Source organism: Myotis nattereri, assembly GCF_964212035.1.
Source record: "Myotis nattereri genome assembly, chromosome: 12".
Classification (NCBI taxonomy): domain Eukaryota; kingdom Metazoa; phylum Chordata; class Mammalia; order Chiroptera; family Vespertilionidae; genus Myotis; species Myotis nattereri.
Genome location: NC_138087.1, coordinates 80,410,251 through 80,434,382, shown reverse-complemented (window position 1 = coordinate 80,434,382; position 24,132 = coordinate 80,410,251). Strand labels below are relative to the sequence as shown.

Below are 24,132 nucleotides of genomic sequence, written 5' to 3'. Positions count from 1 at the left end.
GCATCTCCACAGTCTGAGCAGCCCTCCCGCCCTCCGGCCTCCAAGAGGGGACGGCACGGCACGTCCTGGAGGAAGACCGCGGGCGCGTCCCCGTCACCAGGTGGCTGGTTGGCCTCACGGGAGCATGAAAGGAAACAAACTTAGATCAGGTGGGGAGTGGGGGGGCAGGCAGGAAGAGCCCGCATCTCCCCCTGCATTCCCGCTCATGCCTCCCAGCGACCACAGGAGCGGCAAACAGGCACGGGACCCTCTCCAGGTCCGGGAGAGACGGGACGGACGGTCAGGAAGCCCCTCTCACCTCCACCCACCAGCCACCCCTCAGCCGGGCCCTCTCGGAGCCTCCGGCAGGACGCCCGCGAAGACGGAGAGGCAGGGAGAGGCAGGTCCCAACGCATCACCTGAGGTTCCAGGAGGGAAACGGGGCCTAGAGGGGCCCGGCCTGTCCTGGAAAGCCCTTCCCACGGTAGGCATCCCATCTGCTGTATAAAACATAGACGCCCGTGGCCATTAACCTCTAGCTGTCCAGAGTCACGGGGCCGGGGCTGGTGGAAGCGCCATTCTGGTGTCGGGCCACCAGCTGTGTGACCTGGGCCAGGTCACTAACCTCCCGAGACTCCACTGTCCCGTCTGTAAAATGGGGGTAAGGATGTGCCTCCCTTGGGGCCGTTGTAGGCAGCAAATGAGGGAATACTTGCAAAAACGTTTTATAGATGCACCAATACTTAAAACTTAAAAATTTTTGTATTTATATATTTTTTGTTAATTCTCACCCGAGGATACTTTTTCCCATTGCTTTTCAGAGTGGAAAGGAGGGAGGAAGGGCGGAGAGAGAGACAGGAGGGAGGGAGAGAAACATCGCTGTGAGAGAGACACATGGATTGGTTGCCTCCCACGGGAGCCCTGACAGAGGCGGGGATGGAACCCTACAACCTAGGTACGTGCCCTTGACCGGGAATTGAACCCTCGATCCTTCGGTGCTAGGGCCAACACTAACCTCTGGGAACACTGGCCAGGTCAACGCTCAAACCTTTAAGCGCGTGAGTTCCTGTTTCTCAGCGGCAACAGCCACCAGCAGACTGCAGAGCTCTGCTCTCTGACTCTCATCACAAGGTCAAGAGCAGCAGCCAGGGCGGCGGCAGCCTGAGCCGCCATGTGGGCTGTGCCCTCCCCGTGGCGGGCAGAGTGTCCATGCGACACCTGACCCGGGGCTCCTGCTGCTGAGCTCCCGACGGCTCCGCATCCACGTCCTCTCTGGATGCTCCCGGGAAGCCCGCTGGGTGGAGAGGAAGGAGGCTGTTCCGTGCCCATCAGCCGGGGCCAGCTGGGCTCGGGGCTTCTAAGCCTGTCTCTTCAGTCCCAGGGAGCATGCTGCCATGTAGGGAAACCGAGGACCGACTTCCAGGTGCGGCTGGCACCAGGACCAAGCCGACAGTGACAGTGGGGGCGCCCTGCCCGGTCCACGGGGGCACGGACTCCCCCCTTTACTCTGCAGCCTTTCCCCGGAGCCACGCCTGGCCGTCCCAGGTCCCTACGCGGGCTTTCCCCGCCTCGTGGCCAGAACCTCAGAGTTTCTGCCTGTGTGTGTTCCAATTATTTTTTGATCTTCAAATATTTCTTTCAAGTTTTTATTTTGAAAACCTTGAAGAAAAAAATGCAAATGAGACGTCTAACAAACACCCATCCTGCTTCCATCCACGTGCAACAATGGTTAGCCTTTGCCAATACACGTTATCTCTCTACATGCACATATTTGTACATAGAAATGTTTTGTTTTGATAAAATGTTTTGAGAGTCTCATGCAGACATCCTGACACTCCACCCATACATACTTGAGCCCATATCTCCTAAAAATGAGGATATTTCTTACATAATCACCCACCTAAGGAAATTGTCAGTAATTCTCTAATATCCTTGAATACCCAGTTTATATTAGCGTTTTTTTGAAATTTCCTCCAATATTCTCCTTTTAGGATCCGGACCCTGCCGAGTTCGAGCACTGCGCTTGCTTCTGTCTGTAGTGTAGCCAGGCTAAGTTTGGTCACTTGGCTAAAGTGGTGACAGTCAGCTCTCTTCATCCTGAAGGTGAGTTAAGCAGCAATCTGTGGCCCGTCTGACCGTTTGGTGTGACCCCTGGTTCAGCTTGGACCCAGGAACCAGGAGGTCACCCACATGTCCCGGCTGTGGCTCCATCCCCAGTAGAGGGCGTGCAGGAGGCAGCCCATTAATGTTTCTCTCTCCTCGGTGTTTCTCCCTCTCTATCGCTCTCCCTCTCTCTCTAAAATCAATCAAAACAAACAAAAAGCCCCCAGCCAGATGCACACTCTTTGGAAAAGCCTCTCAGACTCGCTGAGACTGCAGCTCCCTTTGCGCCCCCCACTGCCTGGTCCCCACGGCCTGGTGTCAGTCACAGCGCTGGATCCTGCCTCCTCCGGCCTCCGACAATGCCCAATGCCGCCGGCCAGCACGGCCTGTCTCTGCACAGGACACTGAGCTCAGCACCCTCCCGCTTCACCCGCCTGCACCTGCCCCTTCCCAGAGGCTCAGAGGGCTTCCACGCTCCCAGGGACACGCAGCCTGGACTAGTGACAGGGTTCTCCTTGTGAAGTCGCCTGCCCTGGGGAGCTTTAAAAAAAAAAAAAAAAAAAAAGATCTGGCCGTGACCGGTTTGGCTCAGTGGATAGAGTGTGGGCTTGCAAACTTAAGGGTTCCGGGTTCGATTCTGGTCAAGGGCATGTACCTTGGTTGCGGGCACATCCCCTCCCCAGTAGGAGGTGTGCAGGAGGCAGCTGATCGATGTTTCTCTCTCATCAATGTTTCCATCTATCTCTCTCCCTTCCTCTCTGTAAAAAAAATCAATAAAAAATATATTTTTTAAAAATTCGTTGAGATTTTGCTTCCCCCACAATGGTCGTCAATTTGCCTCAAATAAACTCATAACGTTTTTCTTTTAAAAAAAGAAAAGAAAGCCGCCTGCTCTGACTAGGGTGGTTTCCATAGACCAGGTCTGAGTGTTAGCAACCTGAGGGCAGTCTCAGAGGTGGGCTTTTTTTTTTTTTTTTTAATGTATTTTTATTGATGTCAGAGAGGAAGGGAGAGGGAGAGAGAGAAACATCCATGATGACAGAGAACCATTAATCGGCCACCTCCTGCAGGCCCCACACGGGGGATGGAGCCCGCAACCCGGGAATCGAACCGTGACCTCCCGTATCACAGGCCCACGCTCACCCCCTGCGGCTGGGCCAGCCTGGCTTTGGCAAGCCTCGGCGAAGGCAAGGTTGCGGACCCAGCGGCTCTGCGGGACCCCGATCGCAGCTCCGCGGCCCGCACAGGCACCCGGCCTGCCAGCCGGACGCCCGGGAAAGGCAGAAGGCGCCCCAGCCACACCCAGCCCCGCCAACTTGTTTACGCCTCTGGCACAGCCCCGCCCGCGCCGCCGCCGGGCCACGTGACCCGCGCCCCGCCCCTCGCCCTCCCGCGTAGCCCCGCCCACCGCGCCGGCCCTTCTTTTTGCCTCCTTCGGAGTCACAAGATCGCTCAGCAGCCTCCTTTCGGGATCCTTCCGCCGGGCCCCGCCCCCTCCCCACCTCCTCAGGTCTCGTCGGTTCTTCCTTCCCCCGGTTCGCATCATCAGGAATGAGCAGCACGGCCTCCTCCGTCCAGCGCGGCTGCCGACCGCCATCACCGGCCGCTGGGTTCCAGGGAGAGGCGAGGCCCCGCGGGGGACTCTTTTTCGTGGCGGAAGCTGTCGCCGGCCGTGGCCTCTTCACGACGGGGGAGGTGCTGTACGTCCAAGATGGCGGCGCCCTGTAGGCTGGAGGGACTGTGAGGTAAACAGCTGAGGGGGAGGAGACGGTGGGTGAGTATGGGGGTGTCTCCCCCTCCTTCTCACGGGACCTGCTCGGGGCTGCCCCGCCACCACGACCCCAGTCGGGGAGGCCCCGGGGGGCGGGGGCCAGGGGCTTTCTTGCCGTGGAGGGGACCCCGGGGAGGGGGACTTGGAAAGCTCGCCCCTCTCCCTCCTGAAGCGCTGTCTCCGTGCGGCCCGGCCGGGCTGGCGGGGGCCTGGGATGGGGAGGCGGGCCTGGCCGGCACCTCGCCCCTCGTCGGCGGCCGGGGGCACGGCCGGAGGCACGGCCGGGCCGCGGCGCCCAGGGCCGGGGGGAGGTGAGCCCCCTCGCCAGCCCCTCCCCGGGCGGGGGTGACAGGCCCCCGGGGGGCGCAGAGGGCGGGGCGCGGACCCTCGGGCGGCGGGGCGGGGCGGGCGGCGGCGCCGGTCCCCGGGCGCGGGGAGAGGGTCCGGGTGGGCGCCGAATGAATGGAGGCTGCCTGCGGGCACCGAGGGCTCGCCGGCCTCGGGGTCCCCGCGGAGCCCGGCGGGGCGGCGGGGCGGCGGGCCTGGCTGCGGGGCTGCTCGCGGGCGGCCCGTGACGGGGAAACAGTTACCTCCGCCGGCAGAGGTGATGCCTGCGAGCCAGCTATTTGCAGAGCCGCTCCTCGGCGCGCATCCATTCATTCGAGGAACTGGAGGGTGAAGGGCTGGCAGCGGGAGCTCGAGCGCTTCCTTTGTCCCGGAGGGAGTTCGCCCGCCGCGTTCGGGATGGGGGGGCGGGGGGAGGGGGTGCCTTGGCAGGGGGTGCGGTCCTCCCAGGACAGCAGTTCTCCCCGGTGCAGGTGCGCTGCCCTCTTCCCTCGCCACCAGGGAGGAGGCAGCCACTGCCACACGCCCATCTCTCAGATGGAGAGACTGAGGCCCAGGGGGTGGGGGCCACCTGCCTTAGGTCACCTCTGGGCTGGAACCGGGGCCTGCCTGCTTGCCGGACGGTGGGCCCCTCTTCGCTGATCGCCCCCCGACTCGCTCAGGGAGCTGCCGCTGACCTCAGCTCGCCCGTCATCCTCCCCAGGCGATCAGCATGAACCAGCCGGCCCGGGTTCCTGCCCAGGTGCCGCTGGATGGGTGTGTGTGTGGTTTCGGGGGGCCGTGCCATGGCTCAGGCGCCCTGGCTTTGGTTTGGGATGGCAGGGTGGCGCATGCAGACATGCTGGTCTAGGTGGGGAAGCATTTGATATTTTTTATAAAAACGGACGAGTTTACTGCAGAAAGAAGTCCTGCTTAAAACCCTTCGCTGGATTTTTTTTTTTTTTAATAGAAAGCATAGAAATAGCACTGAACTTGACACAGAGTGCTGTAAACAGTACTAAGGTAGAAGAACTCTCCCCGGAGGGACTTGGGTTTATAATTTTGGGATCAGCGTGGACTCATCTGCATTCCCGCGTGTTGGCAGAGTGGGGCCGTAAGTTTGAAGAAAGGCTGCTAAGCGGGATCTCCTGGGAGCGGGACTTCGTGAGCAACCAGCTGTGGTTCTTAAGTCGAACATTCCCGAGGAAACCCGCACATGCAGATGTGAAGACTGACTTAGGGCTGTGCGGGCAGGGGCACCTTTCACAGCCACGCATCCGGGAAAGGCTGCTCAGAAGCAGGGACCCATTCTCTGCTGTGGCCGGGAGCCGCGCCGTCTTCTCTCCCACCTGGGGGAACTGAGCGGGGCTTATGGAGGACGCACGTGGAGAACAGCCTCTTGCTAAAGTTAGTGTCTCATCCAAAACCTCTTGGTCTCAGGCCTGGAGGGCGGTGACGGCCGCTAGCTTTCCGTGCGTTTCCTGGCGCTGACGACCCGGTGTGTCCCCGAAGTCCTGGTTAGGCCCGAGGCGGCGACAAGCCTTCTTACCTGTGTGTGTGCAGTGGGAGCGGCTCAGGTCCCTGGACTCAGGTGCACTCTTCCTCGCTGGGGCAGGAGCCAAGGCCCCCGCCCCCGCCCCCTGGTGTCATGCGACCCCTTCTGCACACGCCTGGTTTCCTGTGTGAGATGAAACCTGGCAGCCTCACGAGGACAGATCCGTGTGTGCCTGTCTGTGTGATGTTTCCAGAATCATACCGCTGCTGGAAACGAGCTCTGAGTGCCCAGCAGAACCTGCACCCCACACAGCAGACCCACCGCTCAGACCTGCGTGCTCAGTCTGTGAGGACGGCCGGAGGCATTTTCTGGGAGAAGTCGCAGGTGGTGCTGGTGTGTCCCGGAGGTGGGGGACCAAGGCTGTAGCTTCACTTTGGCTCTTTTTCTTTCAAGTGATACTTTACTGCTGAGGCATTTTTAAAAGCAGCTCCTAGCCTCTGGTGTGCGCAGTGGGTGGGTGTGGGCTCTGACTGGCGGCGGGCTCGCTCTGAGAGCTGTCTTCGTTCACAGTGTGCTCGGGCACGGGTGCGCTCTGCTCTGGGGCCCAGGGCCACAGCTTTCAGCTTTGAACAAGTCACTTAGCCTTCTCAGCCTCGGTTTCTTCGCTTGTGAAATAGGAGTTGGATTGTAAGTTAGAGTGTTCCTAGTCTAAATTTCTGTGATTTAAGGTCTCCCGGGCCTTCAGTTAAACATTCTGACCTAGTTGATTGGATCAAAGTGCTCATGGCTTGATAATGTCTCAGCGGATTGGTGACTTTTAGCCTGACCTGTTGGCTGGTGACCTGTTTATCGTTTCCTTTATGTCACATTGTTTTGAAAGGTAATTTCCTTGAAGTTTCTCATATTACAAACCTCTCCTTGAGAGGTTAGTGTTGTGTGTCATGTCAGTAGCTGCAGCCATGAAAGAGAGGATACTCCACATTCAAACCTGTAGCTTTTTGCTTTAAGTATATGCATATACAGTAGTGTGTGTGTGTGTGTGTGTGTGTGTAACTAGTATATACTCAAGCACCGAGTGTTTTCCCTTCAGTGTTTAATAGAATGTAGTTTGCATGAAGTACTCATTTCCCCCCTATTTTAAGTTGGTCTAAAAGAGGTCTGCCATCAGCAGTTTTCTGATTTACTTCTTAAGCCTGTCGTTGTTAGAAGTTAGTAACTTAATGTTTAATGTCTCTCTTTGTGGGGAGAATAAAAAATTGTATATACTAGTATAGATATATTCATTCGTTCTCAGGATCTTGCTATTTTTTTCTTGCGCATGGCTAACTTTTGTTCTATACAGGGAAGTAAAAAATGGTGACAATATTTTAAAAGATGGAATGAATTCAGATTGTCATCTAATGAGTAAAGTGCCTTAGAAACCACGGTTTGATCAAAAACAAGGCTTGGTAGTGCCGGGCCTAGCACTCACAGGCCACTGTGTAAGGATAATGGCAGGAAAGACCACGAAGTATTTGAGTAACGAGGGACAAGTGTGCCCTTCTTGGGGACGGAAGACACAGTGGAGAGTGATGAGGAAGAACAAAGGGAGTGACCTAGTGTCTGAGTCACTCAGGCCCGGCTGCTTGGAGGGGCTCGCAGAGCACAGAAACAGACGCGAAGTGTATCCATTTTAAGTTACTTTTATCAATGTGCTTTTATCAGTGTTTGACATACAAGTTGTTGAATGGATAGATGCTGAGCCTTACGTATCCAGCAATACAATATTGTTATAATAAAGTTTATATTGAGTGCTTATGAGCCAAACGTTGTGCTAAGCATTTTACACGTAAGACCCTGTGAACTCTTCTCACAGCCTCAAGAGATGAGATGAGACCAGAGGCGAAGGAACCGAGGCCTCAAGTCACACTCAGTTGCTGAGCTGGGGTTTAAAGCCTGTTGGTTGACTCCAGAGGCCCAACATTTAGTATTTCACTGTGTACACTGCCTGAACTGCCCATCTCCTAAACTAACGCACACGTCAGTGATTCTTAATCTTTTTTTGGTGGGGAAAGGGGGGGCTCAGTTCCCCTCTAAAATCCAGGGAAGCTGTGGACCAAATATCCCTTTCCCACCACCAAGAACATTCGTAGAGATATGAAGTATTGGGTTTGGCTTCAGGAACTTCATAGACCCAGCTTGGAGCTCAGCCAATCACTCTAGATAGATTTTTGCTCTTAAAAATGGACTTGGGCTTTATTTAAAACAATCTTTTTTTTTTTTTAACTAGTAGGTAGAAGAGGCCCAAGTCTTTTAAAGATGGGCCTATGTACTGCTTGCATTTCAAATCATCTTGTCAAACTTTCATATTGAAAGAGTCTTTACACCCCACAGGAGATTCATCTGTGGGTGCCACATTAAAAATCAGAAGTGGAGAACTCGGGTATATAACTTGATAAATGCGTGTCAGGCACGGCGTTCAGTCTGTGCTGGTACCTTTAGCACCGAGAAGAATTCCTTTGGTTTTCCCCCCCAAGGTTTATGCACTATTTTTTTCCTTTGAACCTCAAAGTGTATATAAAATATATATTTAATGTTTCTCACCTTCATCCTTCTTCTTTTCCCTGGACCACTGGTTCTCAACCTTTACTGGGCATCAGAATCACCTGGAAGACCCCACTCCCTAAGTTTCTGACTCAGATCTGGGGCAAGGCCCAAGAATGGGCATTTCTGCCAGGTTCCAGCTGATGCTGATGTTGCTGATGTGAGGACCACCTGTGAGGACCACGGTCCTGGACTATCAACCCTACCTGTTTGTTCCTGGATATTTCTGTTTGCGTCCTCCGGGTTTGAAACCTAAAGAAACCTCACAGTTTGCACATTGCTTTTTAGGGGAAGCTCTGTATGGTGATTTTTTGATACACACATGATATCCGTCTGGCCTGCATACTGTAGTATATAATTTTGTTCATGCTAACAAAAAGTCAAACATAAGACACATTATTTATAGAAGAATATACCTTACCAAGACTGAGCTCTGTCCCTGCAGGCGACCTTTGAAATAGGATACAAGCTTCGGCAAGTTGTCCGTCAAGCTCCCTGATGGCAAAATTCTGAATGGAGACTCCAGAGCGCTCCTGCCCCAGCTTGTATGACCTTGAGAAGGACTACCTCTGAGACCATTGAAGTCACACGTGACTGCAGGCTTTGGCAGGTCTCGCCGGCACCTGTTTCACTTGCACACAAAGTAGTGTTTCCTACTCCCATCTCTGTCCTGTGCCTTGGGAGGAAGAGGGGCTGGGAGCTGGTGTCTTGCCCTTCTGGGTGCATTTGTGCTGAAGGCCACTTGGTTCACTTGCTGGAATGTTCCCCTGGGGAGCCGCCTCAGAGCCGCGCACGGTGGTATAATAGCGTCTCACTAGCAGCTTATCCTCGGCTGCACTGTTAACATACTAACTGTATTACTACTGTACCAGTGTAATATTTCTGCTTTACATCTGCTGCTCCTGTAATGGAATAGTCCATCTGTGCCTGAACCTGTGTCTGAATTGCCTTTGAGTTTTTCCTAGTTAAAACCTGAGTATAGGAAACAAGTGTAGTGAAGAAATACCTGCTTTCATTCATACCCTTAGTTGTGTTTTGGGTTTGTTTTGGGGTAATTCTCACCTGAGGATATTTTTCCACTGATTATTTTTAGAGAGAGTTGAAGGGAGGGGGAGAGACAGAGAGAAACATCGATGTGAGAGAGACATCAGTTGGTTACCTCCCGCACGCACCCCGACCAGGGCCGGGATCGAGCCTGCAATTGAAGTCCTGACTGGAATCGAACCCAGGACCCTTCAGTCCTTGGGCTGACACTCTACCCGCTGAGCCAGACCGGCTTGTTTGTTTATCACAGATGAGTGTGTGCAGAGTTATCTCAGGCGTATGCTCTGCAGCTGCCTATGGTGTGGGATGTGCAGACTGGACTCCTGGGGGTAGAAGGCCACACGCACCACCCGCTTCCCAAAGTCTGGATAGTCAGCTGATATTCCAGATCAGATACTTTCTGAAGGCCTTGTCGGTACCTGCCACTAGTGTTCACGAAGGTCTGTGTGGATCTTAACTGCCTCACGGCCCGTCACACATCTTGTCGAGGGCAGAGATATGTGACACGTGTGTACAGGTCCTGCTAATGACAGGTCCGCGTGGCAGGTACGCTGGAGTTCGTGTGTAATCCCAGGTGTCTAAGCCATCAGCCTGTGAACACCTACAGTGTGAAAACAAATTGACCTACGTTCCTTCTGTTTCGCCTCAAGATACTAAAGCCCAGAGCCCTCATCTTCTTCCACGAACCTGCGTTTATTTTTGCCGAAAAGGCTGCTTGTGGAAGTGCAGTTACAATGTGGCTGTAGGTGAGAGCATCGCTTCAGACTAGCGCAAGGGGAGGTCCGATCTGGGGGCAAGTTTCTTTTTCATTTGGCTTTTGAAGCAAGAACGTGGATTGACCCTGTTACCCTCTGACAGGTGTTCCCATGCCCACCCCTCGGGGTGTGCACCTTGGGCAGGGGTCTGCTCCCTCCGCACGTCTCATCAGGGATCCGCAGGTCTCATCTCACTTCACTGACCAAGCGATTCTCCCCCACAGTCCCTCTATAGGGCAGGACTTTTTTTAAAAAAATATTTTTTTACTGATTTCAGAGAGGAGGGGAGAGGGAGATAGAGATAGAAACATCAATAATGAGAGAGAAGCATCGATCGGCTGCCTCCTGCACGCCCCACACTGGGGACCAAGCCCACAATCCGGGCATTGCATAGGTCGATGCTCAACCGCTGAGCCACGCCAGCCTGGCTGTAGGGCAGGATTTAACTAAGTTAGAGAATAAACACACACAATATCACTAACGGAGGAGGCCTTTGACCTGCCAGCATCACAGTGATGCTGGTGGTTGCCATTGCAGTTTTTAGCGTAGTGGGAAAGGCACTGAGGAGTCTTGTGTTGGCATTGGACAAGGAGCCTGGCTTCCTGTGCCAGCGCCTTTACCAGCGGGGCAGGCTGCGAGAGCTCATCGTATTGTACCTGAATCTTACCCGCAGCTACTGCTCTTCGCGTGAAAGGCCCAGCTAAGTGACTTGCAAGATGTCCTATGACTCCCTGGCTAACGAACGGCTGACCTCAGGGTTCTGAAGATGAGAGGCTCCTGTTTAACTCCAGCTCGTTCTCTAGTCGAGTGACTGGCCAGGCGAGCGCTCCCTGTCTGAAGGGCCAGTCTGCCCCAGCACTGCACACACGTGTGCATGTGCCACCGAGGACCACGGTGTTCATGCGTGGAGTGTGCTCCACGAGGAAGTCGAATGGCCTTGTCGTCTGGGCAGGAGATTCCCATTGTTAGAGTCACTCAGTGGCCAGGATGGCACATTAGGGGCTTATTTCCGGCCTTTCCGCGCTCAGGGCAGTTGGGTGTATAGTGTGTGGGGCTCAGCGTTCATGCTCTGAGGGCAGCGTGGGAGGCTGACCAGAGACGCTGATACTTGCTTCGCGGCAGGCGCTGGGATGACCCCGGTGTCGTGGGTGGGCTGGGTGCTCGCTGTCCTCGTGGCGCTCCCAGTCAGGGGTCAGCCCGTGCCCGAACACGGTGTGAACAAGCTGGAATGCATGTGTTTCTATACTCGCCAGAGGCCGGTGCAACGATTCGCGCCTGGGCGGGTCCCTCATGGCTGCCGGCTGGGTCCTCCCTCCCTTTCCCTGGCTGGCCCGCCCCCTGGTTGAACTTCCAGAGGAACTCCCGGTGGAGGGGACGATTTGCATACTACGCTTTTATTAGATAGGATACTTGACAGATATTTAACATGAGATAATATGGGCAGGAAGTAGGCTAAAAGGGAAGACTAGAGAAATGGTAGCTCTTCACAAGTATCTTATGCTTGTCAGGGAGGTTAGATGAAGGCTGTGCTATTGTGAAGGCAGAATTCAGCTCTATACCTTTAAGAATATTTTAACTCCAAGTCATTCAGTCAACAAGCACAGTAAATCATCACTTAACACCGTTGTTAGGTTCTGCGACTTTAAGCAAAGCTACCTATACTGTAGCTAATTGATATAAACGAGTTGAGTTCCATAATGTCGACGGAATAAAATGTAATTCGAGCACCTGCTGTGCGCGACCGACACCGTGGCAGCTGCTAGAGATACGGTCCTTACTGAATAGGCCACTTTCGCTCTCGATGTCACTTCCAGTCCAGTGAGGGAGGCACGCTCACAGCTAATTACACGGTGACACAGAAATGCGGCCACTGAGTACGCAACCGGACCGACCTGGCCTGGGACTCGGGAGTGGCGGGAGGGAAGGCTCTGAGGAAGGGAGGTTTAAGCTGAGAGTTGAAAGGTGAAGACACAGCTTGGGGGTCGGCAGTCCTGAAATGGGGGTGTGTTTTGACTGAGAGATTGAGAGGCTAGTGGGGGGAGGTGGTGGGTGCTGAGGCGATACAGGCCCATGGAGGGCCTGGCGCTGTCCAGCCTTGGGGCCCCCAGAGTCACGCCCGGTGCCACACTGTGCTCAGGGCTCCGGGATGCGTCGCCTCCAGTCGCCACTCGCCTGTGAGGAAGAGGCCATGGCTCTTCTCGCTGTGCATTTGGGGAGGTGAAGGTCGGACATCAGGGACTGGGATGTGGAGCCAGAGGGACAGCCAGTGAAGGCAGAGCGTGGCTGCAGCTCGGAACCCTCTGATGCTGCAGCGCCCCGACCATTCGCCGCTGTCCGTTCGTTTATCGCTCTCACACACAGACTGTTCCAGGCGGAGAGTGCAAGTTCCGCACAACTAAAGAATTCCCCAGCAGCCAGCTGTTGGGAAATGCAGGCAGGGAGGGAGGCCCAGGGATTGTAAGCGTTCGTTCTGGGGAGAGCAGACGGCCGCCTCTCAGGGCCGGAGTGGGGAGGAGGCGGAGCCAGGGGACCCTGGACTCCCTCTGGTTGCCTCCGGTTCACTGCGCTGTAGTTCATGTCCATGTGTGTGTTTTCCTCCAGGGACCATGAGAGACGCCAGGCTGACAGCACTGGAAACCGAATTACCAATTGTCCTCAGAACAGGTAAGGCGTCAGCTCAGTCCACTGGCTCGGGGACAGAGGGAGCTGCTCCCTCCCCTCCTTTGCGCACCCCCTGAACCACGGCCATTCCCTACATGCCACATACAATTCTTCATTGCACTCGCTAGGTCTGTCCGCCCTGCGTAGCACCCTGCGCTGAGGTGCTCGAGGCATATTTGTATGAGTTTAAAAAAGAGAGATGCTCCCTGGCTGGTGTCGCTCAGTGGTTAGAGCGACAGACTACACACTGAGGTCTCGGGTTCGATTCCAGGTCATGGGCACCTACCTAAGTTTCAGGTTCGATCCTCAGCCCCAGTCGTGGTGTGCATGGGAGGCAACCAATCGATGTGTCTCTCTCACATCAATGTTTCTCTCTCTGTCTTCCCTCCCTCCCTTCTACTCTCTAAAAATCAATGGAAAAAATACCCACCTGTGAAGATTAACAAAAACAACAACAACAAAAATAAAAATTAAAAGGAAAGATGTTCCAATCATGGGACTCATTCCAAGAGCTTATGATTGAGCTCCCGTGAGGGCTTTCTGGAATATCAGAAATCCTTAAACTTTGCTTACCTAAACTAAGAATCTCACACAATATTTATATATTTTTCTAGGAACTAGAAAAGATGATAAAATTTAGAATTTTAGAACCAAAGAGAAAAGCTGTTGCCACAAGTGTTCTCATGTGCTTTGGCTTCTGTAGAGCGTTTGGAAGGAGTAGACTTCAGAAAGCAGACGTTTATGCCCGCGTTATATTTGCACACAGAAACAAGCTGGGTGTCCAGGCTGGTCAGCCTGGCTGCTGCCCGGCTGCTGGACAAGCGCCATCTTTGTTAGAACTGAGCTCCTGTCACTCTGTGCTGGGCTCCTCATTGGAGGACCGGCCCCGACAGGCGGTCTCAGCGCGCAGAAGACAGCGTCTCCCAGGACGAGGCCAGGTAAGCAGCAATATCAGTGGAACAAAACCGAACTGCGGACAGGTTACTCTTAGGCCTGAGCGTCCTTGGTGATCTGCCTGCCGTAGAAGTGAGCGCGGGGCCAGGCAGGTAGGCGTGCTGTTAAGGGGTGACCTTCCGCGTGGGCCCCAGGCCTGCCCGGTGCCCCCCTGCCAGCGGTGCTCTTTGTGCAGGGCCTGTCCTGAGGTCTGGCTTCAGCCTCTCGCTCAGTCCTCCAAGGAAGCAGCAACGGGCAGGCTGGGCTTAGCGCACTGATTTTTTTAATTTTAATTTTTAAAAATTTTTAAATGTATTGGAGTGACATTGGTCAACATGAACATACAGGTTTCAGGCATCTTTACTTATAACTGTAATTTAATCCACCTCAGTCTGGTGACATTTGTGTCTCTTCTCAGTTTGAACTCTTCTGGGATGAAATCTTACCAGCTGTAAGGTTTCTGAGCCCTTTCAAATCGACTTCCTTTGTGATTCATCTGTAAGATGTATATTACAGGTGTGACCCAGCAACTTCCTGTTCCATGATTTGCTATCAGAAATGCATTTAGACACTTTAGTTAATTTTTCTGGCTAATGAACTTCTGACTCACAAAGAGCCAAATCAGTGACTGTTAACCAGGTTATAATTAAACAAGAGCGTAGATGGTAGCAGTTAATACTCGTGGTTTCTGGGATCGTTGTTACTCTAAGTTCGCCATGCAAGGAGGAGTTAACCCTTTAGCACAGTGTTTCTCAAACAGGGCATATATATCACCCGGATAGGAACGACCTGGGTGCCTATTAAAGTGCAGGTTCCTGAGGCAGTAAGTGCAAATGGCTGCAAATGACATGTCTACTCATTGGCCTGGGAACTAGGCCAGCTGTGTTTGCTTTGCCACGTGACCTCGGCATACTCACTCGTCCTTTTTGAGTGTCCCTGTTCTCATCTGAAAATAAGGATGAGTCCTGCTTACCTCAGAGCGGCTGTGAGGGTCAGAGCCACACGCCGCTGGCTGTCAGGTTGCAGGGCTTGGGGTTTGGAGTCAGGCAGGTCAGGGCTCAGCGCGCAGGTCTTCCTTGGTGTGCCTCTTCCTGGCTCTGTGACCCCGAGCGAAAGGCCTAGCCCAGTGATGGCGAACCTGTGACACGTGTCAGAGGTGACACGCGAACTCATTTTTTGGGTTGATTTTTCTTTGTTAAATGGCATTTAAATATATAAAATAAATACCAAAAATATAAGTCTTTGTTTTACTATGGTTGCAAATACCAAAAAATTTCTATATGTGACACGGCCCCAGAGTTAAGTTAGGGTTTTTCAAAATGCTGACACGCCGAGCTCAAAAGGTTCGCCATCACTGGGCCCTAACCTGTTGCTCTTCCTACGAAAGTGGGACCAAGACCACTCACACGGCTGCAGGAAAGGAGCATATTTGATGGTGTTGGTGGAAGGTGAGCAGCGCCTGTCGGACGCATGGTAGTGGTCATTACCTGGCTTTGGGAAACAGCTTTAGGGACCACAGTGGGAGACATACATAGTGTGTGTACAGCGTGCTTGATGAGTGAGCTGCTTTTCGTATGTACAGGTGGCGCAGCTGCTCCACTGCCGTAAAGAACTGAGCTTTTGCCCTGACCTGTTTGGCTCAGTGGATGGAGTGTTGGCCTGCGGACTGAGGGGTCCCCAGTTCGATTCTGGTCAGGGGCATGTACCTTGGTTGCGGGCACATCCCCAGTTGGGAGTGCGTAGGAGGCAGCTGATGGATGTTTCTCTCTCATCGATGTTTCTGGCTCTCTATCTCTCTCCCTTCCTCTCTGTAAAAAATCAATAAAATATATTTTTTAAAAAAAACAAAAAACTGAGCTTTCAAGGTGAAGTTTGCCCTGGTGCCCGGTTTCCCGTAGCCAACAGCGTGAGGCGTGCATGCTCCAAATGGAGAAACGACCCCTGGTTCACACCCTGAGGACAGTACCTGTGTCCATGGGTTATACATACATGCATACAAGTTCTTCGGCTGATCACTTCCCACCCAGCATTTTCTTCTTGACCATCGCTCCAGTGTCTGCTAGTAAAAGCTGCTACAGCTGGTTAGGTCCTCAGCCCCTGAGGACAGTACCTGGGGACCTAACCAGCTGTACTAAATTTCAGACATTGGAGCGATAGTCAAGAATAAAATGCTGGGTGGGAAGTGATCAACCAAAGGACCCATGGACACAGACACGAGGGTGGTGAAGGCCTTGGCGGGGGGGCTAGAAGGGGTCAATGGGCGAAAAACGGGGGCATATGCAATGCTTTCAACAATAAAGATTAAATTTTTTAAAAATCAGAATTAAAAAAAGAAAATACTATGCTGTTAGTTCCTTTTCTGCACAGAGTTCACCTACTTTCACGCGCTGATTTGAAAAATAAACACTATCTTAGCCAAAGACCCAAGGCAGAAACAGCAGCAGGAATAACTCTGTTTGGTTCTTTTATGAAGTTGCTGTGACAGTCGGGCTGGCCGTGTGGTGTTTGGTTTCTCTCTGGCTGTAGAGCTCTCTGTGAGTTTGTCACAGGCAGGGGTATTCTCCCGCCCGCACTGCCCCCATAACAGCGTTCTGCACACACTTCGAGGCATGGAACGCAGGCGCTGCTCTGCCTTCAGGTAGTTTTTTGTGGGGAACATGAGACTGTTGGGTCACACTGTCGTCTTCCTTTTTCTCAGTCTGGGAGTGGCACCAATGAAGAGCCTCCAGCATCTGTAACGAACGTCCTGGACCCGGCACAGCACGTCTGTGAGAAAATGGCCCAACAAGCCAACCTCGGGGAGCTGCTCTCCATGCTGGACTCCCCCGTGCTGAGCGTGCGCGATGACGTCACGGCCGTCTTTAAAGAAAACCTCAATGCTGGTGAGCGAGGGCAGGTTGTTTCAGCTCGTCTGCCAGTCGAGCGACCAGAACCCTGCGGCTCAGCTGTGCTTTCCCTTCTCAGGAGTCTTTACACACCAAGAGAGAGCTCCCGTGGGTGGAGCCACTCTAGGTGTGTGTCCAGCTTCTCCTTTCAGAACATTCAAATGTGCACACAGACACAGACGCGAGAATCCCATCGTGAGCCCCACGCACCCAGCACCCAAGTTTCTGCCGTTCTTTTTTTAAAATATGTTTTTATTGATTTCAAATTAGAGGAAGGGAGAGAGAGAGAGAGAGAGAGAGAGAGAGAGAGAGAGAAACATCAATGATGGGAGAGAATCATTGATTGGCCGCCTCCTGCACGCCCCACACTGGGGATTGAGCCCCAAACTTGAGTATATGCCCTGACCGGGAATCAAACCGTGACCTGGTTCTGTTCATAGGTTGACGCTCAACCACTGAGCCACACTGGCCGGGCAAAATGAATTATCTTTTGTAATTAAAAAAAGTAATAAAAAAGAAGCTAGCATTTCATGTGCTTATATGGCTATTTAGGCCAATAAACTTGGTGTTGTCTTACAGTTAGACCTAAGTGAATGTAGTGAAGCAGAGACAGAGTGCTTCGTACGACTTTGGGTAACGTGTAGAGAAACATTTTCTGGATTTTGTGACAGGCAGCGAGTTGAGGTAAATTTAGAATGTCAAAGGAAGTGACTGAGAACCCCCCTTTCTTTCTTCAGACCGGGGACCGATGCTTGTGAACACCTTGGTGGACTATTACCTGGAAACCAGTTCTCAGCAAGTATTGCACATCCTGACTACCTTGCAGGAGCCACACGATAAGGTAACTGCAGGGGCAGCGTGGGGCGTGGGAGATGTTCTCCCGAGACGGGTGCCAGTCCTCCGCACCCGTGTGCAGGCTCCAGAGTGCCCCTCCCCCAGCCTCTGCCGCCACGGGGCCTGGTTCCCAGGTGTCGCCGTACGTAAAAGTCACCCGCAGGACCTGTGTCTCCGGAAAAGCTTACGAAGTGAAATAAATCCCACAGGCTTTTTAAGATCTTGCTGTTTAAAAAAATCCTGGAATCCCAATACTAGAATGGTACAGGGCCACTTCAGTGCATAAAGTGCGCCTGTTAAACCCGTGCTTTGAGTCGGGTTTTTCAGCTTCTAATTAATCTGGGGGAATCTTAAGTGCAAACTAACGGGACTGATGGACGAGTCCAGCTTCCCAGCGCTGGGAGGGCCCTCACGTTTTGCTTTGCTTTATGTTGGCCGGTGGTGGGCAGCTGGCAGAGCACCGTGACGGCAGACTGGGGCATCTTGCGGTCGTAGAGGATAGGAAGACCGTGCCGTCTTGTTCTTTCACTCTGGGCTGAGTTTTAACTTCCGCTCCTCCCTGATCTATATTTGGGGCCAAACCCGGCGGCCGGGCTCCTGTGGCAGTGAGTGAGCTTCCAGCAGGGCCCTCACAGCGTCAGCACCGCAGGCTGGGGCCTTGGTGATGGTAAGAGGTGGCCTGTCTGTGCCTCAGAAGGAGGGCCTCCCTGCCTCCCCCGCAGACCTGTGTCATGGGACCCTTTTTCAGGAAGTGCAGGCTGTCCTCTCAGGCCAGATGGGACAGTGTTTTGTTTGCCAACACGGTTTAAATCTTGAACTTGACCTCTTTCCCTGTGTGACCCTTGCTGTACATCTTGGGAAGCCTCGGGGGCCGGGGGTCCATCACTGTGGCCTTTGTGTGAGCCTCGTACATGCATCCGAGGGTCTCCCTTGGTTCCCTTGCCCCCCCGCCCCCCAGCTTTACTGAGATACGTTTCCCTGTTCTCTCACACTTCCAGCATCTCTTGGACAAAATGAATGAATATGTGGGCAAAGCCACCTCTCGGTTATCCACGCTCTCGTTACTGGGGCACGCCATCCGGCTGCAGCCGCCCTGGAAGCATAAGCTCTCTCAAGCACCTCTCTTGCCTTCTCTGCTAAAATGTCTCAAGGTACGACGTGTGTAAGAACGCGAGCGAAATGGCCTCGTGCGTGTCGTTTCTGAAATGTTGGGTCCCTTCCAGGAAGCACGCTATTGTAAGCTGAGAGTTTGGAAACTCCAGGCGTTGGGGGTTTCTCCGAGTGCAGAGTTGGGCTGAGTCGTTCTCAGGGCATCACTGATGTCCAGTAGCTTTTGCCCAAGCAGATAACGGTGACGTTTCAGCAGGTTGGTTCTCTTTCCCAAGCCTCTCTGATGCCGTCCTTGGCGAGCCTTCCCTCAGGTGAAAATATGCCGGCTCGTCTTTGGGAACCCCGTTCCCAAGCGCCTTTTAGCTAACGGAGTGCGGGCTCGCAGGCCCGTCGCCATGGACACGTGGCTGCCACGCTCCCACCGGTGCTGCTGGCCGCTCTCTGCTCTGGCAGCGCCCGCAGTGTTCCTGCGCAGAGGGTCCCCCTAAAGAGAGCCTGATGGGTGGAGCGCGGCAGGGGCTCGCTGGGCCACGCAGGGCTCTCTGCTCATCTGTTCCAGTTCCTGGACTTGTTTCCGGCGGTGAAGTAGGAAACGTGGTTAATGTGAAGTGCTCGCTCCTCCCAGAGACATGATAGTAGCGGAGTGTTTACCGCGGGCTCGTCTGGCACAGCACCTGCAGAGGGGCTTGTGACTCTGCCAGTGGGGGGACTAGTGGCTTTAGGGTCCCTGAAGGTGGGTCCCAAGGAGTCACATTGACAGGGTGTCATAAAAACATGCATGTGGTATTGGGGAAAAATAGGAATAGTTTTACCAACTTACTAAATGTTTAAATCTTCACCCAAGGATGTTTTTATTGATTTTTAGAGAGAAAGGAAGAGAGATGGAGAGAGAGAGAGAAACATTGATTGGTTGCCTCTCGTACATGCCCTGTCGGAGCCCCAATAGGGTATTGAACCCGCAACCTAGGCATGTGCCCTGATCAAGAATCAAACACAAACTTTTTGGTGTACGGGACGATGCTTCAACCCATCAGCCACCTGACCAGGGCAATAACTTAATTTTTTAAGCTGTTGGTTAATGAGGTTATAATCCAGTTTTGAGGCACCCTATTTAATTCAGAGTCCAAAACTACTCATCTTTTCCAAAAGGGTAAGCCTTGACAATTACTCTTCGGCTGTTACCCAAGCCTTCAGTTAGGATGTTGTATGATGAGGGTTCATCCTTTTTGCCGGAACTCATACATTCTCCTAACAGCATTTTATACTCTTATCAGTAGATGGCTGCCATCACAAAAGGGACGGGCTTGATGTGAAAACTAAGTATATTTAAAACTTCCTTTCCAGACGGATAGATCCCTTTTTAAATAGGAATAATGAGTGCCGTAGCCTCCACGGGAGTCTTGGTTACTGTCTTGTTGCTTAAATCTGAATTCTAGTCACTTGGCAAACAGCCTTGATGTGGTCACGGGCCAGGTGCTCAGTGCCCATTGGCAGCGGTGTCTTTATTAGCCCACAGTGAAGGACTCGCTGTGCGGCTTGTAGACAGGGTCAGAGGTCACCGTATCGCCTTTTATTTGCTGGTTTCTAAATACTGTGAAGGTGAGCCGTAAGGACTCCTGGTAGTGCTATGCTTGCTTCTTCTTAAGTTATACTTTGTTGTGATCCTTTGAAAAAGTGTATGACTTGTCAGTGTGGAGTGGTTTTTTTAATTGACTGTAAAAGGTAAGCATTTTAGGATTTAGTTGCATGAACAAAAACAGCTGCATATCTCTGTTCTGTTAAAAAGTAGCCTCTCCTGTTCCAGATCCTGCTCCCAAGTCCTCGGGCTTGAGGAATGGGCATCGCCCACCCAGGTTCAGCTCCTCTGGGCTGGGGGCGCCTGGTTCCGGCACCAGCTCCTGCAGCCGGGCTGGCCCTCAGCAGCTCCTGTGGAGTCGCTGTAGTGCTGTCCCTCCGAGCCCTGAGGGCCTTAGGGGCGGGGCTGAGTCTGAGGGAAGCTCTCACTGGGCCCCTTGGCGTGCAGTCCTGCACCTGACAGGTGTTTCTTCTTCTCAGGTGGACACTGATGTCATCGTCCTCACGACCGGCGTCCTGGTGTTGATAACCATGCTGCCCATGATCCCCCAGGCAGGCAAGCAGCACCTCCACGACTTCTTTGACATCTTTGGCCGCCTTTCGTCGTGGTGCCTAAAGAAACCAGGTAAAGACTCCTGCGTACCTGCAGGGGGTGCTTTCATGGACGAGCAGGGGGTGAGCAGTAAGGGAATATGTGTCAACTTCTGTAGCTGGCGTGGGTGTTGTCACCAGCCAGACGAGGAAGTAGCTGGGGGTGTCCGCTGCCGGCAGGACCAGATGCTGTGCGATGCCTTTCTTCGTTGGCTTAAAGGGTTCCTCCTCTGAGAAGCGGAGTGGGAGGAGGTAAAGCTCCCTGCCTTTCGGTGACCCGTGCCGGTGCGGGACATTCTTGCCTCAGTGCACTGGTCTGACAGGACACAGGCCCTGGCCCTGTTCCCGTGTGTGTGGGAGGAGGGAGGGCATTGCACGTCCCACTCGCGTTCTCGTTCCACATGCAGTGGACTTGGGAACCTCGGCAGGCAGCCCGCTGTCAGGGCGCCTCCAGCTGTGAGCACGAGGTGCACCCTGAGGATGAGCCCTGCGGCTCTGGCACCACCCTGGGCCCGGGATGGAGTCGCCTCGGGGGCAGGGTGGGCTGCTCGCTCAGGAGGCCTCTCTGTCCACGTGGGCTTGCGGCTCCCAGCGGCCCAGGCAGGGCCAGGTTAACTACGTTTTCCTCCTTCCACTCTCAGCTCTGGTAAAGCGAATGTCAGGACAGTAGCTGAGACTACTGCTGATTTTAAAAGGTTCTCACACATTTGGTCACAAATATTTAAGCCTTGCTGGGCACCACGCGCAGAGCGAGGCACTGAGGACAGAGGCAGCAGGCGGTGCCGTTTTCAGGAAGCGGCTGAGCCAGGCGGGGGCAGGAGGATGAGCGGTGTTGGGGCAGCAACTATCCCAAAGGCGGGCTCGGTGTGGGGAGGCGCCTGGGGTCCCTTTGGAGGGATGACTGGAGAGAAGGCAGAGTTAGCTCAGCCAAACCTGAGGGTCGCTCCACTCGGAGGGCATGTATCCAGGGGCCATAGGGAGCCACCGATGGATTTTCAGGGGGGCTGGCATGCTCACACTGCGTTATAGAAAGCCATTCTCACTCTCGGGGGGGCAAAGGGGAGGGTCCGTGAGCAAGGAGTCAGGCGGCAGCTTCAGGCTCGTGTCTGCCGGGCCCACGTCAGCTTTGTGTCTGGCTGAGGCTCCTGGACACGCTCCTTTCCAGGCCACGTGGCGGAAATCTACCTGGTCCATCTCCACGCCAGCGTCTATGCCCTCTTCCACCGCCTCTACGGGATGTACCCTTGCAACTTCGTCTCCTTCCTCCGCTCGCACTATAGCATGAAGGAGAACCTGGAGGCCTTTGAGGAAGTGGTCAAGGTAAAGGACGGCCGCCAGCCAGGCGCACGCACTCCTTTTGTGTTAAACGCTGCAGGGGAATTCCGAAAAGATAGCCCTTCCCCCAGCCCTGAGCAACCGCGGGCTGCCCTCTGCCTTGATGGGCTCGCCTGTCGTGCGCTGTGTGGCCCTGTGACGGGCGCTTCCCTTCACACGGTGCCCAAGCCCCCTCCCCGCAGCGTGCATCAGTACTCGCTCTTCTTACTGTCAAATACTGTCCTGGTGCGTGGCGATAGTTAAGCCTTCCATTTGTCACCCGGACCCTTCCAGCCAATGATGGAGCATGTGCGGATTCACCCGGAACTGGTGACCGGATCCAAGGACCATGAACTGGACCCCCGGAGGTATGGAACCCCCTGGAGAGTCCTCAGCTCTCTGGCGAGATTGCAGTGGGAAGGGGGGACGTGCGCTTGAGAGGTCACTGGGGAGTATGGGTTCTTCTGCTCGTGGAGGCAGTCCCTGGAAAGGACTCTGCAGCGAAAGCTTCAGGTGCGTCTGAAACGCCCCGAGCAACAGGAAATGGAAATCCCACTCGGCAGTGCAGAGGCTGCTGCAGTGCCCCGGGGGCGCGTGGCCGCAGCCAGGGGGCTGGGGAAGTCGGAGGGGGGGAGGCTGGGCCCCTGGGTCCTTCCTTCTGCTCCGCCAGGCGCTCCCTTCCTCCGTGGAGAAACAGCCTGCGCAGTTCCTGATGGGAGGATACAGGCACGCAGAGGGCCAGGACCAAAAGCGGGGAACGGGGTGGAACTCTGCTTCCCGAGCTGTGAGAAGCTCCTCTCCCTCCACGCCTTTCCCCGCCGGCAGCCAGGCCTGTGCCCAGGCCGGTGATGCCAGTCCTCCGTCACCTTAAAGCAGCTCCCTGTGAGGTGTACAGAGAAGCACAGGACGTGTGTGCAGCGCGTAGTAGTAACGCGAGCAGACTTGCAGGCCGGGGTCCTTCTCACTCGGCAGTCGGGAGGTGTGTCCGCCGCCCCTGCTCCCAGCGCTTGCGGACACGGCCTCTGGCCTCTCACCCTCTGTGTCGCTGGGTGTTCTCGGGCCTGTGGAGTCTTTGCGTTGTTTTCTGGGATTTCCTCGTGCTGTCGCTCGGTGAGTCTGTTCTCATAGTTCGGTCTGGGAGCTCTGTAGGTTCTAGGAAACGCTCTATTTATGCGTGATTTCCTTGCCTCCATCGTCTCTGTCCTTTCCTACGACTCCTGGCATGGAAATTGGGACCCCAACACGGTTCTCTGCTCTCTCCCACTCGCCTGTTTCCGCTCCGCTCTCTTGTTTTATTCCCCGAAGACGTCCTAGCGTTGGTTTTTATCCTTCTGCTGGAGCCTGTGCTCCCGCCATGGTCTTGGTACCTGAGAGCCCTTTTTTTATAGTGGCCTGTTTTTGTTTTTTAATTGTTAAAGTAATTCTTTATTGTTGAATGTATTACATATGTCCCCCTTTTCCCCCATTGGCCCTCTCCAGCGTCCCCCCTCCCCCCGTTTTTGTTTTTGGATGTAATCACTCATGTCTGTGAGAATGTGGAGAGTTGGGTTTTAGGAGCTTGTACAATTGGATGTGTGTGTTCACCCTATTAACCTGGAAGCCTCCTGGGTCAACTTATAGAGCCTCCCTCACCTCGAGAGGCAGGGGCTATCTGGCTTTTGAAGAAAGCTCTAACTCAGAAGGTAAGACACCAAGGTGAAGAGGAGCTAGAAGCAGTGAGCAGACAGAAGCAGCAGGAAACGTCAGTAGTGGCCATGAGGAAGGGAACAGTCCCACTAAAGAAAGACGCCTCAAAAAGGAAAACTGAAATCCAGAATACACATGCAGTGACAGCGGGAAGGTAAAGCCGCGCTCTCCCAGGGAGCAGTCGGAGGGCGGAGAGGCGCAGCCGGGAGGAGGATGGGAAACAGACCGTCCGTCCAGGAGCCCAGCGGCCAGACGGAGCTTTAGACAGAGGGACAGCTTGGTGAGGGACAAACTGCGGAAGAAATGATAGAAGAAAATTTCCCACTGCGGACCTGATGACTGGGTCACAGTCTTTCCCCTGCAGAGTCTCTGGCTGGACTTCGGGTTGCTTCCTCCCTTCTTCCCGCCGCGGGCTGTGCTGAGCTGAGCGCCGTGCACTTCGCCACGTGTGTGTCTCTCCCTGGGCCGTGCTCCTAGCAGAACTGTGGC

The 24,132-nt window shown here is 54.1% G+C and overlaps 1 protein-coding gene across 2 annotated transcripts in view; it reads left to right on the top strand.

Moving 5' to 3' along the window:
* The first annotated feature begins 3,770 nt into the window (after positions 1–3,770).
* TSC1 (TSC complex subunit 1) overlaps positions 3,771–24,132 on the top strand; it is a 36,551-nt gene continuing 16,189 nt past the window's right edge. For both annotated transcript variants that reach the window (XR_013996672.1, XM_081103612.1), the window contains exons 1-8: positions 3,771–3,856; positions 12,656–12,718; positions 16,347–16,530; positions 17,271–17,374; positions 18,366–18,518; positions 20,533–20,677; positions 21,809–21,963; positions 22,252–22,325. Coding sequence is in view for 1 of the 2 variants with exons in the window: in XM_081103612.1 (XP_080959738.1) it covers positions 16,425–16,530; positions 17,271–17,374; positions 18,366–18,518; positions 20,533–20,677; positions 21,809–21,963; positions 22,252–22,325 (737 nt within the window). In the remaining variant the exon portion in view is untranslated. The remainder of the gene's footprint in view (positions 3,857–12,655; positions 12,719–16,346; positions 16,531–17,270; positions 17,375–18,365; positions 18,519–20,532; positions 20,678–21,808; positions 21,964–22,251; positions 22,326–24,132) is intronic.